This window comes from Pantherophis guttatus, chromosome 2 (assembly GCF_059756535.1).
Source record: "Pantherophis guttatus breed Tessera chromosome 2, ASM5975653v1, whole genome shotgun sequence".
In the NCBI taxonomy this organism is placed as follows: Eukaryota; Metazoa; Chordata; class Lepidosauria; order Squamata; family Colubridae; genus Pantherophis; species Pantherophis guttatus.
Window position 1 is genome coordinate 143021226 of NC_142064.1, and position 17832 is coordinate 143039057.

Consider the following 17832-nt stretch of genomic DNA (forward strand, 5'->3'; position numbering starts at 1 on the left):
AGAGAGCACCAAGGATTCCAAAGTAAAATACATGTTATGGTACTGTCTGCCATTCCACTTCTTGCTATCTTGTATCTGTGGAACCTCCACAGAGTATCTTGTATGTCTATGGGTATTTTGAAATATTGCTGCATCCTTCTATCAGTAAAAGTTGATATTTTACTTGCAAATTAATTAGAACATACAGTTTGTCAGTACCAGAATGCTAACCACTTTCTCAGCATTATCTTATCCTCATTGCAGAGCTTCGAAAAATGGTAGATAAATAGGTAAACTAGATTAGAAACCTAGGCAATGTGTCAATAATCAAATCTAAAATCTTAGCTTGAAGAGTTGGGAAGAAGAAATAGGCATGCTAAAGTAGATGAATCTAAGCATTCTTGGTGATAAAGAAATATGAAGTATATACAATTCATTGTTTTAATCTTTGTACATGCACACACCTCCGAATCAGTATTTCCTGGACATGTCCCTGCAATTCTGTTGGCAAGATTTCAGAAATGGTTTGCCTGCTTCCTAGAGCTGAGGAAGAGTGATTGGCCTATCGCCCAGCTGACTTCATGCCTAAAGCAGGATTAGAAGTCACAATCTCCTAGTTTCTAGTTTGGTGTATTAACCACTACACCAAACTGTCTCTCATAAGCATAGGATATATTGACAGATGTTTACCTCCTTCATATACAAATGTAAGCACAGACTTTTAACCATTGATTGCAAAAAATAAAAATCTGGTGTGGTTGCAGTTCTTGAGGAACAGTTTTGAATGGAATCAGCAAGAATTTTGACTCAGAAAACTTCTATTAGATTAAGCCCATAGGTATCTAGCCCAATGTTTCAATTTTCAGAAAAATTGAAGTTACAGAAAACTAGATATGCCTGGAAGGAAGACATAAAGGAATATGCATTCTGTGTAACTTTTGTTAATGCCTAGCATTGCCATTCTGAATGTAAGGAATTAGTTTGTAATTTGTCTATAGAAACATATTAGAAAATAATTGCCTTGCAATACCATTCTGAATTTATCCTGCTGCCGTCTCCTGTGCCACTATGTACATGATGGATAGGTACTGGGGAGTTTTAGATGATTATAAATTGGTGAGTAAGGAGTTCTATTTCCTACATGTGCTGACACAATCTGATAGACACATTGTTTTAAACAGATAACGGTAATTGAAGTTTTATGCCAAGAGGATTATAAAGAATGAATCCTAACACAAACAAAAGAAGCTATAGTTTATTACAAATCTTTTAGTGGAGTGAAAGATAAAAATGATATATTAAAATCCAGAGAAAATGCAAGTAATCGCTATACTTTTAAAAAATACAGTTCTTCGTACTTACTGAATTGCAATGGGAGACCTAATTTTTGCTGTCACATGTGAATTATCTTATGTGAGAAGATTAACTGGTGGGAGAGATAAACTGATGTTTTAGTAACTTAAAGTATGATGGAAGTAAGCATTACTCCTGCTGCTGAATATGAAACCTTTCAGCGTTTTTTAGGATTGATTTATTTCATTTGCAACAAATGTCTTTCGCCAGAGGATGAATGAAAACCAGAGTATAAGATCTATAAAGATATGCTTCATGGTTATATTTTAGATAACTATTCCCAGCCATTGTCTAAAATCTTATGTAAACAGGTATTTTCATCTCTGCAAAATGTAAAGATTATTGCAGGCTTATTCTGGAACAAGACAGAAAGGTGATAGGCAGGCAGGCATTTTACTTTAATGGTTTTATTGCTGTGTTTTTTGTGTACCTTACGCAGGATAAAAAGAAGTGATTCATAGTCATTGTTTTTTTACATAATTAAAAGGACTTCTTCATTTACTGAAATTTCTTTCCAACCCTCTCCTAAATCTACATACATGTAAAACCTGGTTTGTGGATGTATTTTATAGAAATCCATAAGTAAGAGTCAATAGAGAAACTGACAGTAAAATTGCAAGTCGCAGTCACATGATGTCCCACTTAATGACCACAGGTGATTCACTTTATGACCATGGCAGGGGTAACATTACATATCTAGTTTGGCCATGTGATGTTTCTGCTTAACAATCACATTGCTGTGGGGGAGTGAAAAGGGAAAAGAAAAAACTACAAAGCTAAGAATAAGGGGAATAATCACAACCCTTGATGTGATGTCCTGCTGCCTGGAGGCCGTGCGGGGTCTGGATGGGGAGAAATGGGCTCAAACTCAACCCTTCCAAGACTGAGTGGCTGTGGCTTCCGGCGTCCTGGTATAGTCAACAGGTGCCATCGCTGACTATTGGGGATGAATCTTTGCCCCACACAGAGAGGGCTCGCAATCTGGGCGTCCTCCTGGACTCACGGCTGTCTTTAGAAGAGCATATGACAGGCGTAGCCAGGGAGGCTTTTTATCAAGTTCGCCTGATCCGCCAGTTGCGTCCCTTTCTGGACCGGGACGCCTTGCGCACGGTCACTCATGCCCTCGTCACCTCCCGTCTGGACTACTGCAATGCTTTCTACATGGGGCTCCCCTTGAAGAGCACTTGGAGGCTCCAACTGGTCCAGAATGTGGCCGCGCGGGTGGTTATGGGCGCACCTCGTTACACCCATGTAACACCTCTCCTGCACAAGCTGCACTGGCTCCCAGTGGTCTTCCGAGTGCAATTCAAGGTGTTGGTTACCATCTTTAAAGCGCTCCATGGCATAGGACCAGGGTACCTACGGGACCGCCTTCTGCCTCCCACCGACCAGTTCGCTCCCACAGAGAGGGACTCCTCAGGGTACCGGTTGCAGTCTTTTGGCAGGGGGGCAGAGGTCGACCCCGAGGCCACTCATATGTGGGGTGCCACAAGGGTCGGTCCTCTCGCCCCTTCTGTTCAACATTTTTTTTTTTTTAATTTGATTTATATGCCGCCCTTCTCCGAAGACTCAGGGCGGCTTACAATGTGCTCAGCAATAGCCTTCATCCTTTTGTATATTTTATACAAAGTCAGCTTATTGCCCCCACAAACTGGGTCCTCATTTCACCTACCTTAGAAAGGATGGAAGGCTGAGTCAACCTTGAGCCTTGGCGAGATTCGAACCCTGCAGTAATTGCAGGCAGCTGGTCTTAAGCCGCTTAATAACAGGGTGCCTTAAACCCCTGTACTACCAAGGCTCCTGTAAAGCCGCTGGGCGAGATCATCCGTAGTTTCGGGGTGAAGTACCACCAGTACGCTGATGACACCCAGCTGTACATCTCCACCCCAGACCACCCCAACGATGCCCTTGAAGTGATGTCCCGGTGTCTGGAGGCCGTGCGGATCTGGATGGGGAGGAACAGACTCAGGCTCAACCCATCCAAGTCCGAGTGGCTGTGGTTTCTGACGTCCCGATGTAATCAGTTGACACCATCGCTGACTATTGGGGGCCAATCGCTGGCCCCCACGGAGAGGGCTCGCAACTTGGGCATCCTCCTGGATTCATGGCTGTCTTTAGAAGAGCACTTGACGGCCGTGACCGGGAGGATTTTTCATCAGGTTCGCCTGATTCGCCAGTTGCGTCCCTTTCTGGATCAGGACTCCCTACACACAGTCACTCATGCCTTCGTCACCTCCCGCCTGGACTATTGTAATGCTCTCTACATGGGGCTCCCCTTGAAGAGCACCCGGAGGCCCCAACTGGCGCAGAGTGGAGCCGCGCGGGTGGTTATGGGAGCAACTCGTTACGCCCATGTAACACCTCTCCTGCACGAGCTGCACTGGCTCCCAGTGGTCTTCCGAGTGCAATTCAAGGTGTTGGTTACCATCTTTAAAGCGCTCCATGGCTTAGGACCTGGTTATTTACGGGACCGCCTACTACCACAAACAGCCTCCCACCGGCCGGGACGCTCTCATAGAGGCTCCTCCGGGTGCCGTCAGCCAAGCAGTGTCGACTGGCGGCCCCCAGGGGGAGGGCCTTCTCTGTGGGGGCACCCACTATCTGGAACGAGCTCCCCCCGGAGATACGGAGGATCCCGGATCTGCGCATTTTCCGCCGTGCTCTTAAGACCCTCCTATTCCAGCAAGCCGGCCTGGCCTAATTTTCTCCCCTTTCTTTTACATTTTTAAACTGAAATTTTAATTTGTTTTAAATTATTGGGATTTTTAATTGTCTTGGGCTAAATTATTTAATTTGGTTTTAAATTGTTTCTAACTTTTGTATTTATGTATTTTATTCTGTGCCTGTTCACCGCCCTGAGTCCTTCGGGAGTAGGGCGGTATATAAATTTAATAAAACATAAAACATAAAACATAAACAAACCGTCAGCCAAGTTATGTCGGCTGGCGACACCCAGGAAGAGAGCCTTCTCTGTCAGAGCTCCTACCCTTTGGAATGAATTGCCCCCGAACATTCGTAACATCTCTGACCTCCGGGTCTTCCGCTGTGCCCTTGACCCTACTGTTCTGACAGGCGGGGCTGTCTAACTGAATGATTTTAAATTGGGTTTTAATTTTGGGTTTTAAAATTCGGCCAAAACTATTTAATGATTTTAATTAATTTTAACCATGATATCTGTATATTTATGTTTTAATTCTGGCTGTACACCGTCCCGAGTCCTTCGGGAGAAGGGTGGTATATAAATAAAATTATTATTATTATTATTATTATTATTATTATTATTATTATTATTATTATTATTACTACTACTACTATTATTATTACTATTATTATTACTATTATTATTATTAACCGTATTAGTTGAAGAACCACTATGAAATATTGCTTTAAAAGGAAAATTTACTTATATGTTGTATGTTTTGTAAATGTTTTTATATGTGTTTTATGTGTTTTAATAAAGTTTATAATTTTTTTTTTAAAAAAAAAATCACATTGCTTAACAATTGAGTTGCCAGTCCCAATTGTGATTGTTAAGTGAGAACTGTCTGTATTGTGAACTGCCCAGAGTCATCTGAAGTAAGAGAGTGCCTAAATCAAATTAAATAAATTAACTTCCTCAGCATCAGGAAATTTTCAAAAGAATAAGAGCATTGCAGGAATTGAACCTGATCTTGTAAACAATGTTTTATGTTAGCACACACCATCTAAATAAAAACTAAATAAAGACATCATTTTATAAATGGTGGAAGGAAACAATAGAAGGAAACAAATGAGTTCAATCACTTATTGATAACTATTTCTAAAGATACCTGTTTTTCTTACCTTGGGACCGACATAATAGGCTCCATGTTTCATTTTTTTAAAACAATTATTTCATAAATTGCAACCATTCTGAAATCAACCTTCTCTTCTCTATTTCAAAGGACCTTTGTAGGCCCACATGGAACTCATCGAACTATACACCATGTTTCATTTTCAGACTGCCAAAATGGATTAGGTAATCAGATTACATATTCACTTTACTCTAATAAAGTTGGAGAATTGCCATACTGTTTTGGGCAGGTGGTCCACTCTGATGTAGACAGGATTTATAATATATGCATTTATTTAGCAATTACCATGATATGTTTATCACAGTGGGGAAAATACGAAAATAACCTATTTACATCTTGTTTGTTTTAATTGCTCAACAGGCATTAAAATTATTGGAGGCTGTCAAGATCAATCCAAAGAAGAGTATGGAATTTTCATAAAGGAGATATTACCCAAGAAGATAGCTGCTACAGATAGTAAATAATTACTTGATCTTCACTGGTGGCAATGCTGCTTTAACAAAAAAAAAAGCTGTGACAATCCATATATTGATTTTTTTAAATTAAAGATCCACACATCTAAACCATCTTCTCTTTCCTTCCCCTACAAAACTCCCTTGTTCTGTTCTAGAAATTCCAACCTTTTAAAGCAGATTACACAGGAAAAGCTGTGGTCCCCATATCCATAGTTCCACTCATGGAAATAATTTTATCATTTGAAAAAAAACAAGTCCCTGGATTTCATCCATTAGATTCAAGTGAGAGAATTTTAGGCACACTATATACCTGATTTAATCTGGCCCAGAGAGAAGTTGCAAACCTTACACACAATAAACCATGTTGATGGATGGATTATCATGTTGTGAAAAAAGGATAAACTTAATCAGCCAGGAGATTTAAAAAAATTGCTTTTAGCTCCTGGTAGCCATGGAGTGCTTTGGAGGAAAATTAAGTCTTCCTATCGGCTGTGTTGACCAAATAGAGGGGAAAAGCTTCTCTAAACCCACCTTCCCTGTCCGTGTTTTACTTCCCATACTATGGACAAAGGACACGAAATGTCGAATAAGTAGCCTCCCCCTGCCATCTCTATCCATGGGGGCTCCAAAACTTGTTGGATTACTATGGATAGTTTTTGGTTTTACTTTTTTACTTTCCTCTTTACTGGAAATGCAAATTCGGCTTTTTATTCACCTTCCAACCTCTTATATATTAGCTGGCAAGACTGCAAAACTATCAGTTCCCTCTTTGAGTAGAACATTGTTAATCATACATTGCTGGTGCACAAGGTAGGTCTTTACCAGTAGGGAATAAATAACTAAGTCAGAAAAGCAGGTATTAATATTTAGTTCACTAATTCAAGGCAATAATATGGGATCAAGGTATTATAATAGATATGTCGGATAGTAAGATTCATATGATAGTTAAGTTACCCCCAATGACAATGTTCTTTTATATTAAAAGGGCATATAAAAATAGTAAAATAAGTAAAACATTAAAAATGGCATAAAAGATAAATGAAAGATTGCCTTAAATCATTACTATGAAGTCCTATATAAAGATATAAATAAAATAAATGTAGTCATTCGGCAGTCAGATAGAAAGTAGGTAATTATTAATCTTGTAGGTGTGTCATTTTGCTGAAAATGTATCAGAAGTAATTCTGACATTTTTCTGACCTGATGTTTTTTTGTGTTTTTGTGGATTTTTTTCTTTTGAGTTTGTGTGTGTGTGTACAATTTTTTTTTCCTAAATACACATTTTGTTTTCTTGATGTAGCTGATTTGTAATTTAACTTTCATGATTTTTTTTTCTTTTCAAGATCAGCTGTGTATTGGAGATTTGATTTTAGAAGTGAATGGCCAAAAATTATGTGGTGTAACTAATGAAAGGTAAGTTCTAACATTTAATTATAAGCATGAACTGGAATGGTTAACATTTGTATTTGCCTGTTAGTATTTTAGATCAGATTAGCTGCAGATATAGAAAGAAAAATCAGTTACCTCCAACTGCTTGCGTCTTCTTTAACATCTTCATGATAAAATGCCATACAATAGGATAAAACGTCACTGACCTGTTCCATGCCAATTCAAGACAAAAAAAGGAAGCTATCTTCACAATGTTCACTGCCATGAAGAATGATTGCAAAAAGGACATTTAAGGAGAGCCCTGCTCTATGTTTGGGCAAAAAATTCCTTCACTTGTGCTTTAACAAGTGTGACTGTCTTTTTATTCTCTATAATCATGAATCGTGGCCTTGTTATGCCAACATTTAATAATGTTTTTAAAAATGAACATGTAATCAATTCAACTCATAGAAAACAATTAGATAAAATGAATTATGGTGATGCTTTTGTAACACCTCATTGGAGAAAATCAGTACATTTAACTCTTCATTTTTAACTTTTCAGAGCTGTTGACATGTTACAGATGGCATCGGCAACCAATCACGTGTCTTTGCTTATTGCCCGAGATGAAGTTGCAAAGTAAGAAATGTTTCCCCAAGTCCTAGAAAATTAAACTAGACCCAAGACTGAGTGTAGACCTTATCATTTCCCCATTATAAGCAAAATATGCATATCAGGTTAGCTAATAATGGCAGAGAAACTGCTCCTATATTGAAGACTTTATATGGATAGGATTGTGCAGGATTTTAAGCTAGTTTTCTTCTAAGGAAGTCTTTTTCTGATTTTAAAACCTGGCTAACCCCTTGTAGTTGAAAACAGCTTTTAACAATGGAATGCACAAATTCTTGTTCTCAAAGATTGGGAAAAATTGCTGGATTTGTAAAATCTTGAACTGTATTCAAAGAAATAATTAGAGACATTTAGGAAGCAAAAGACAACAAAATTAAAAATGTAAGCATTGGAAATAAATATATTTTGTTCCTTCCTATAATGGAGGTTGGAGCACACTGCCGTTTAAACTCTGGAGTAACATTTTGCATTGAGGAAATATTGGCACTGTTGAAAGAAAAATGGCCAATTTCCCCTAATATGTGAAATAACACTATGCTTCTGGGCACACTTCATTGTGTAATTGCCAATTTTACACAAATGATTTTCTTCTCTTGCTGTTCTGTAGATTGGAGATTCCTAATCTGCTTCTAGCTAAAAATGCTAGCCTGTTTTTTTTTTTAAACTACTGTAATCATCTTGAATAATTAAAACTTATAATCAATTCGGGCATTCCAGCAGATCTCAGTCTAAAACAGAATTAGACTCCCTCTTGCTAATTTATAATTTTGTTTTATTGGGCTCATACTAACATGTATGTTCAACTCTCTTTAAATTTATACTGGCAAATTGTCATATAGCCTACATCTGTCTGGTCGCAGAGTCTTTTTTCCATCTTCCCATTTTAGTCAGGATGATTCTATTCACTACAGTATTGTATTTCTGTAATAACAGGTGAGTACAAGTAATCCTCGACTTAACCACATTTAGTGGTTCATTTAGTGACAGTTTGAAGTTACAACAGAATTGAAAAAAGTGGCTTATGACTAATTATCACACTTATGACCATTGCAGCATCCCCATGGTCATATGATCAGAATTCAGATGCTTGACAAGTGCTTCATACTTATGACCGTTGTAGAGTCCCAGGGTCTTATGATCCCCTTTTATGACCTTTTGACAAGCAAAGTCAGTGGGGAAGCCAGATTCACTTAAGTGTTTGACTAACTGAACAACTGCAGTGATTCACTTAACAAATGTGGCAAGAAAAGTCGTAAAATGGGGCAAAATTCACTTGACAAATTTCACTTAGCAACATAAATTCTGGGCTCAATTGTGGTCGTAAGTCAAGGACTATTTGTACAGTCCTAAAGAGGTAGACTAAACCAGCGGTACCAACCTTTCCAGCTTTAACGACCTGTGGCGGGGGGGGGGAATGGTTTTGCATGAGCGGTAGGCGAGTGCGCGCATGCCACTCACACAAATGGAATTGCGCACATGCTCAGCACCACTTGCGCAAGTGGAGCTGTGCACATGCTGTTTGCGTGGCCTGGTTCTGAACGGGCCATGGCCCAGGGTTTGGGACCCCTGGGCTAAACCATATTGAACTTAATCAGATTTGCTTTTGAGTAGATCTTCAGAAGTTAGTATGTTGTCCTGAGTTTTATGGAAGGGACCTTCTGATCAAGTACACCTGGATCCCCAGGCTTCTAGGTAGTTATGGAAAATGTGTCTTTTCTTTAGAAAGGATTGGTGCATTTGCTACTTAAAATCAAGTCTGATTTCCAGAATTGGGCTGTTTGATCTCTCTGATCATAGATTTGTTAAATCTATGAGAAAACCATAATATAACCCTGGCTAAAATAGAACATTTCTCTTCCTGTTTGTGGGCAGAGAAATTGATCCATTTGCTATTCCCTAGTGATACATTGAATGGTGACAGATCTCCAGATTTGAAAAGACAGGAGACAATGTGGGAAAGTTACTAGTAAGCCTTAAAAATCAATATGGGGAAAGCATGGGCATCTTGACAAGCTTAATTTTGTGTTGGAATTTGCAAATTAAAAGAGTCTTTAAGAAAGTGCATCAAGAATTCTTGCTGTTTCAAGTCTTGTCTTTGACAATGAATCAGTCTTGCATGTTCCGTGCCACACACAACTTCCAGCCTGTAATTATGCAACTGCAGTTGAAACATGATGGAAATATCTGACAGAAAATTTATTTAAGTTATCTATTGTCTAATCTTTAATACCATTATTCTTGCTTTCCATAGGATATGAATGTATGTTGGTACATTTCTTAACTGCTGCATAAGACACAAAGCAAACCCCAGGATTTAGCTCAGCAGCAGCAAATAAACTAAATATCTATTTCTTGAAAGGTCTCAGATCAACACATTCTAAGCGATATTAAATGATGTATTGCATCTTCAACTTTTTTAAAAAAATATATATTATTGTAGGAAAGAATTTCTGGCCTTGATGGAGAAGTACAGTTCACACAGTAACTCCAGTAGGAATTCCCCAACGCAGCTCCTAACTGGTAAGAGGTTGCTTATGTTTTCACTCTGCAATATAAGAGAACAGTAGAGAATGCTTCTTGGCCTGATGGCCTCCATTAATATTTCAGGTTGGTAGAGATGCTTTCACGAATTGGAAGATAGACCTTTAACCCAGATTTTATGGGCTGATGTTTGATGGACAGAAAGGACACTTCAGTTCAATCAAAATTCTATATATACGGTATATTTTTCTTTATGAGACTGAACAGTATAGTAGTAGTGTCATACTGCCCCCTAGGGCTTCATTTGTACATTTCCAAATGTTTGGTGGTTTGAGAACATATTGAGCCTATAATTCCAAAGTGCCAGGTAAATAATTAACTGTATTCTCAGGCGATCACTGGCTAACATTGCTGTGTTATGATTGTGCCACATTGAGAGGAAAAACACTAGTAAACCAGCTGTTCAGGACTGTTTCAGGCCCCAGAATCCCATATTACACATAGGTTACCATGTCATGTGTCAATTCCAATCAATTAAAGCCTATGCAGGGCCTTGCACTGTAATATAGGAAACAGTTTCTGGCTTAGTGTTTAAAAGGAAAATAACTTAATTGTTGCTAACTTCTATTTTGTCAAAGTGCTTGCAGGTTTATTTATTGCCCATGTGAATAGAAGATTAGAGTTTGAAGTACTTACATATTATAAGCGGCTGAACAGAGCAGATTGCTATTCATTGTAAAGGATGGTTTGGGGCCTATCAGCTTGTTGTAGTTAAATTACATTTGCCCTTTTCCTTTTTCCCAAGGAGCTCACGGTAGGATGATTTTTCTCACATCCTGTTTTCCTTCACCGTGAGGTAGGGTAGGTTGAGCTTTATGACTGAATGGTGATTTGAAATGAGGTTTCCCCAGCCCTAGTCCAGCAGTGTTAAATTATAAGTCTGTCTGTTTTATTGGGGAGCCATTTCTGCCCTAATTGGTAGACAATTTAGTCTGAGAACATTCGTAGATGAAAGTACTACTTTCAGTACTCAACTTACAAGTACAATTAGGAACAAAATTTCCATTGCTAAGGAGGGCAGTTGTTAAATGAGCTGGACCCGATTTTACGACCTTTTTGCTGCTGTCATTAAGTGAGTCATGCAGCTGTTAAGCGAATCCAGCTTCCCCCATTGACTGCTTTTTTGAAAGCTGGCTAGGAAGGTCACAAATTGCCAGGGCACTGCAATCATCATAAATACCTGCCAGTTGCCAAATACCAGAATTTTGATCACGTGACTGGTCATAAGTGCAAAGGCCAGTCGTAAGTCACTTTTTTCAGTGCCCTTGTAACTTTGAATGGTCATTAAATAAATGGTTGTAAGTTGAGAACTACCTATAATGAGGTGTCTTAGTTTTAACTTGAATTCAGACATTTACCGTATTTTTTGGAGTTTAAGACGCTCTGGAGTATAAGACACACATTAGTTTTTTGGGAGGAAAACAAGGAAAAAAACCTCTGTCTCTGTCTACCAGCATCCATTGGTATTCATCTGGCTTGTGTCCTTGCAGCAAACAGCCTGGTCAGCTTCAGCACGTTATCACAGCCTGATTCAGCACAAGCAGCTGATTAGCGGTTGGATTGGCCTCCCAGAATACTGCCAATCAGCTGTTCCAGGCTGCAGGGATCGCCACAGCCCATCACCACCTCCGCCCATCGCGTTTTTGGCCTCTTCACGCTCTGTTTTAGACCCGTTCCAGGCTGCCGGGATCGCCATAGCACATTGTCGCCAATCGCTGTCTCCGCGCATCACGTTTTCGCCCTCTGCATGCCCTGTTTTTGACCCATTCCAGGCAGCGGCAATCGCTGCCACCACGATCCCCACCACCTGGAACGGGCCAAAAACATGACACGCAGAGGCCAAAAATGGAACATGTGGAGGCCAAAAACGCAACACATGGAAGTCGAAAACACGACGCGCGGAGGCAGCAATCAGTGGCGATGTGCTGTGGCGATCCTCGCAGCCTGTAACGGATCTAAAATGAAGTGTGCGGAGGCTGAAAATGGCCAGTGGGTAGGCGGGGCTTCGGCAATATTCGCTGTATAAGACGCATAGGCATTTCCACCAACTTTTAGGGCGGGGGAGGTGCATCTTATACTCTAAAAAATACAGTACTGGACAGTCAAAAAATAGCCCTCTGTATGAATTTAATGTTAAGCAAGTTGTTCCAAATTGCCCATGCTTTTGCCCATATTTTATGGTAATCTGCATCTTTGTATATGGAGGATGGTGGGGAACGATGTTTCTCATGCTTCCAACTGCAGGTTTTCCCCTTTCTTCATTCCATTCCCACCCATGCTGAAGACAAATGCCTTAAGAGAAAAACAATACATGAGCAGCTGTGGCGAATTGTCAAGTCGGGTCTATGACAATTCGCCACAGCCAACTCGCTGGAGGACAACTTGCCATGGCCATCTCACCACAGGACAACTCACTGTGTGACAAGAGTTACACTAATACCAAAGAAATGGTGGAATAGAATCATTAAAGAAAGGATGCAAAAGGAGGGGGCAGAATGAAATGTGAATGTCAAAAATTAAAATAATTTTTATTTATTTTAAATAATTAAATAGAATTATTAAACTGCCCTGCAGCGAGTTGTCTCAGGGCAAGTTGGCCATGGCAAATTGTCCTGCAGTGAGTTGGCCGTCATGAGTTAACCGCAGTGAGTTGACTGTGGCAAGTTGTCCCATTCCCGTGAAGGTATCAGCCTTTCTAAGTAATTGGAAATAAGTGATGGAAACAAAGAAAAGGCCCAGACATAAATGGACTGGATAATGGCATAGTGGGGGGAGGGGGGCAATTATACAAATGGTTGAGATCGGGAAATGCTTCACTTTCTTTTAATTGACAGAGTGAGCTTTGTTTGCTTAATTCAACTTTAGCACTTAGACTACAATTTCTAAATATTTCCATTTAAAAGGCAAGTAATTATGCTTCCAAATTGGGAGAATTAGGGATGCAATTGGAGGTTGTTCCTGAGGCTGTAATACATGAGTGTCCAACTGTGGCAACTTTAAGATTTGTGGACTTCAACTCCCAGAATTCCCTAGCCAGCTATTTATGCTGGCTGGGGAATTCTGGAAATTGAAGTCCACAGGTCTTAAAGTTGCCAAAGTTGGACTCCCCTGCTATAAAAGATGTTTGAAATTAGATTTGGTTACATTTGGAATTGCCAGTCTCTTCCTTTTCTTGATGTCAGGTGAACTCACTTAAGATGCACCTAACAGAGCATTGTGACCTTTGGATTGGACCTGATTCTTCACCCCTACTTTAAAATAATAGAAGTGGTGTTGAGCAGTTGCTTGCTGTAGTAGATATCATTTTTTGTTTCCTTTACTCTTTTTTTTTTCTCCCCGCAAAGGTGTTGATAGCTTTTCTTCAGGAGCATCTTCAGTGAGTCCTTCACTATTTCATCCAAAGGACGCTGTCACAAACCTCCCGGGAAGGCCTGTGGCGGTAACTTCCCTTCAAGCCATCACAAAGTAACTATGTGAAGTTTGTTTTTCATGGACCGTTTGTGGAAAAGACAGGATGCTGTCTTAAATTAAGCACAGGAACATTATCGTTTCCAAAGCCTACCCTTTTAACCTAAGATTGTGAGCTGTCAATACTGACAGATGGTCCTCAAAAGGGCCTGGGTTTCAATTTTTGGTTTATATGCTGTTTCTCTGCATGAAAAATGCTAAGCATAGCCAAGCTCTGCTGCCATTTTCTGTACTTTGCTTGCAATTATTTTTCTTAAATGGTCTCGGTTTTTAAGGAGCATAGGATCTTGTCCTATGTCAGTTCAGAGATAATCCTTTGAACTCATTCAACAGAACTGAAGAAGCCTCTTGGATGAGAAGGGAAATGTTTTTAAAGAAAAAAAAACAAGAAGGTTCAGTTGCCTTTTGGAAAAAGCTCAAAGGACAACCATGACCCAGATGATTATGAATCTCCATACACATTTTTCCATCCAGTACTGTCAGGCTTTTGCTGTGACCTGCTCCAAATCCTTTAAACTTGAGACCCTGAGGATGCATCCTGACACTTCCCCAAGGCCTTTCTTGATTTGCTTTTTTTCTTTTTTAAAAAACAACCAACCCCCCCCCCCCCAAACCCTTGTCATTCTCTGAGTAGATTCTGAGGGTTTAGAGACACCACAGGCTGGGAGCTCTCACCTATAATCCTTTGTAGATGAGGAAAAACTTTGCCTGTCCCCATTTTTCAAAACGTGGAAAAGAAGTAATGATGTGGTCACAGTTGCTTAGCAACTGTGCTTTTTTTTCATGGGCCCAAGTAAAACTCCCAACTTTGTTCAGTGGCAAGCAGATACATATCCAGGAGACAACTGCAAGGCCACCCAGCCTGCACATTTTCTGTCGTAGTTACTGATCCCGGACATATACATTTCTGAAATTATGAAGTGAAAATCGCCCAACAGCAGGAACCCTTCTGGGTTCTAAGCTTGGCCTCTGTGACTGCCATGCTATGGGGACAGCATCTTAAAACAGCCTGGTTGGAAGTGGTTGCCTTGCCAGCACTCAAAACAGAATTGTCTCCTATGATCCAGTTTTTATTTTATTTTATTCTTATGTTGCATTTATTATTTTTGCAAATAACTTATGGCAGCAAACATATCCCACACATCTTCCTCCTCCTATTTTTCCCATAACAACAACTCGGTGGGGTAGGGTGGGCTAAGGGAGAATGACTGACCCAAAGTCACCTAGCTGACTTTCATGGCGAAGGCAGACATTGAACTCGCAGTCTCCTGCTTTCTAGACTGGTGCCTTAACCACTAGACAGAACTGGCTCTCATCTTTAAATTTAAAGCAGCATTATTTAAAAATTTTGTATCCCTGCTCCTTTTCCTTAAAAGGTTCCTGGGTCCAAACCTTAATTTTTTATTGTCTGTCAGGTTTCATTATGCTTATATTATGAACCACAGGTTATTTTCCTGATGTCTTTAGTATGCTATCATTGAGTTGACAGAGAAATACATAACATGCCTGTTTTCCTTGATCTTGGCTCACCAGCTTTTAGGCTTGTAGAAGAAAGGAAGACAGCAATGACAAAAACACTTCCATGTTATTGCCAAGATAACTCATGAACTTATTATGAGTCAAATCAAACTTAAGAGTTTAACTTGACATATGTTTAATTGGCATATTATTACAGTATGAATATAGACAGCTGTTGATCAATTAATCTCCATTTTCAAAATTTGCAGATCTCTCTGCAAGCAGAACTCTCTGGTTATTTTTCCCCTCAATACATTAAGATAATGATCTTTTCTATCAGTCTGGTTCAGAGTTGGTGCCAGAAATATATAAAATGCCTGTTTTCCCTGGTCTTGGCTCATCATTAAACTTCCAAGTTCTACGCAGATTGATAAAGCTTGGCTTTTAAACATGTAGACATCGGCATTGCCCCAAGGCGTTTGCTGCCTGAGGTAAAAAATAAAATGCTGTTTTGCCTGATTCCACATGAAGTGTCCCTCAGGCCAGGCATTGAGTCCTGGCAGACGGCAGTGTTGTTAGATGGAGTAGGACAGACCAAGTGCTTTTGCCAGGCAACCTCATGTTCCGTCTGCTCATCTAAGAGCGATGCCTTATAGTCTAATGGAGCCCAGAGACAGGTTGCATTCTGGCATGGGTTTGGTTATACAATTGCCTTGTCTGAAACAGCACATTAAAATGGAGAAGAGGCAGTTCCAGATAAATGTCTTTTATTTGCTACTTTACTTATGGTTCCTAGCATTTTTTTAATCTTTTTTTTAACCCTCAAATTCCATGAAGCAAATGGAAAAAAAAGAGAGAGAGAAATTCTTCCAGATATAGCAAGCTGTAGGACCTAGAATAAAAAACTAAGTTTAATTTTTTTTTATTTAAATCAAGTACATGGTATATTCATTCATCACATTCCACATTCCTAAGATTCTGTCTTAGCCAACTGGGGAAAAATAGTCTTCACAGAAACAGAATTGTATAAGAGGCCCCATGCCAAAGTTTCCATTTTGCACATGACTGCTTGATTCAACTTTCCTGTTCTTTTTAGAGGAGAGTGACCAGGGGTGGGGGGTGGGGATGGGATCTCCTGCTTAATATTTGTAAGCATAACAGGCATCAAAGCATGGCTGTAAGAAAACAAAAGATTTTGCTGCAAGGTGTTCTTCCTATTTGTTTTGTTTCCCAGTCACTGACCTTTTAAAGCTAACTTTGTTTCTTTTTTTCTCTAGTGACAGCATATTTCAGATTATCAGTGTTTCCAAGGAAACGGGTCTGGGCCTGCAGATTGTAGGAGGCATCGACAAGAATGAAGGGCCCTTGGTGTATATTCTGGCAGTTATTCCTGGAGGGGACTGTCATAAGGTAGAGAAAGCAGAGAAGAGTTGGGGAAGAGGGTTTCTATCTCTGCTTTTCTCTTTGCGACCCAAGACGGATGGGAGTGTCATTGATTGGTGTCTGCCTATGTTTTAGAACTCTTTCAGAATTAAGATGAACCTCTAATTTAGAGAAGCAGCAAACTTATTGCTGGATCCCTCTGAATTTTGCCTTCCTCAAATAAAAATGACCGTAGCTTCATTCTCAGTACCATAGTCAACATCTTGATAACTTTGACAGTATCCAGTGGACACCTCTGATGTTAGATGTTCTGACAGATATTTGAGACAAGAATGTATCAAAGCTGGAGTATAGACTGCTTTGATCCAGGAACTGCCTGGGATCAGTCAGCTGTCAGTGCAGAGTCATCTTCAATGCAGAGGTTTTACCAATGAAGTGCTGTTTGCTTTGATGCTTTCAGGTTTCTTGTTCTATTGCATTTTGTATTTTAAAGTTTCATGCAGCGCTTTTAAAAGAAATATTCTTAATCAGCGTCTTGAAATTCCCTTAATTTTGATATTGTGTGCACTGATTTCTCTGTGTCACCTGGATGACATCCAAGCACCTGAAATGTCTCATTAAAATATGGCACAGGTGATAACACTAGGCTGATCTTTTCTGTACTAGAAAGCCAAGCAGGGTCAGCCCTGTATAATTCTTGGATGAGAGATTGTTAGGTAATTTTAGATTATTATGGGCGAGACTGGGGAGTTGAAAAACATCAAGGAAGAAAGCAGTGACAAAAGCACTTCCATGTTATTGCCAAGCTAACTCATGAACTCATTATGAGTCAAACCGAATTTAACAGTTTCACTTGACATATGTTTAATTTACACATTATTACAGCAGGAATATAGACAGCTGTTGATAAATTAATCCCCATTTTCAAAATTTGCAGATCTCTGCAAGCAGAACTCTCTGGATATCGTTTTTTTAATACATTAAGAAAATAATCTTTTCTATCAGTCTGATTCAGAGTTGGTGCCAGAATTGGGCAACCTGGTGCACTCCATATGTTTTGGGCTGCATTTCCTATAATCTGTTTTCATGTGCCTTATGTCTGCAACTGGTTACATTCAAATAGAGGATGTTCTATTTGCAGTCACTGCCACAAGATGTCACCATTGTTGCTTGTATCATAACGCATTAGCACAGCCTTCCCCAACTTGGTGCATTCAAGATGTACCAAGATTGCAGTTCCCAGGCTATTTGGAAATTCAGGAAGTTGCAGTCCCAACATATCTAGAGAACGCTCAATTGAGTATTAGCAATAGAAAGCTAATCAAAAGGAATCTTAAAGAACCATCTAAATGCAAGTGCTCAAT

The 17832-nt window shown here is 39.6% G+C and overlaps 1 protein-coding gene across 4 annotated transcripts in view; it reads left to right on the forward strand.

Moving 5' to 3' along the window:
• STXBP4 (syntaxin binding protein 4) overlaps positions 1-17832 on the forward strand; it is a 101427-nt gene that overhangs the window by 3229 nt on the left and 80366 nt on the right. For 3 of the 4 annotated variants that reach the window (XM_087886942.1, XM_087886943.1, XM_087886941.1), the window contains 7 exons: positions 5256-5329; positions 5526-5621; positions 6964-7033; positions 7553-7627; positions 10059-10138; positions 13504-13624; positions 16363-16495. In XM_087886942.1, the coding sequence (XP_087743068.1) occupies positions 7563-7627; positions 10059-10138; positions 13504-13624; positions 16363-16495 (399 nt within the window). In that variant the 5' untranslated portion in view covers positions 5256-5329; positions 5526-5621; positions 6964-7033; positions 7553-7562. The remainder of the gene's footprint in view (positions 1-5255; positions 5330-5525; positions 5622-6963; positions 7034-7552; positions 7628-10058; positions 10139-13503; positions 13625-16362; positions 16496-17832) is intronic. The other variant, XM_034412479.3, reaches the window with a different exon arrangement.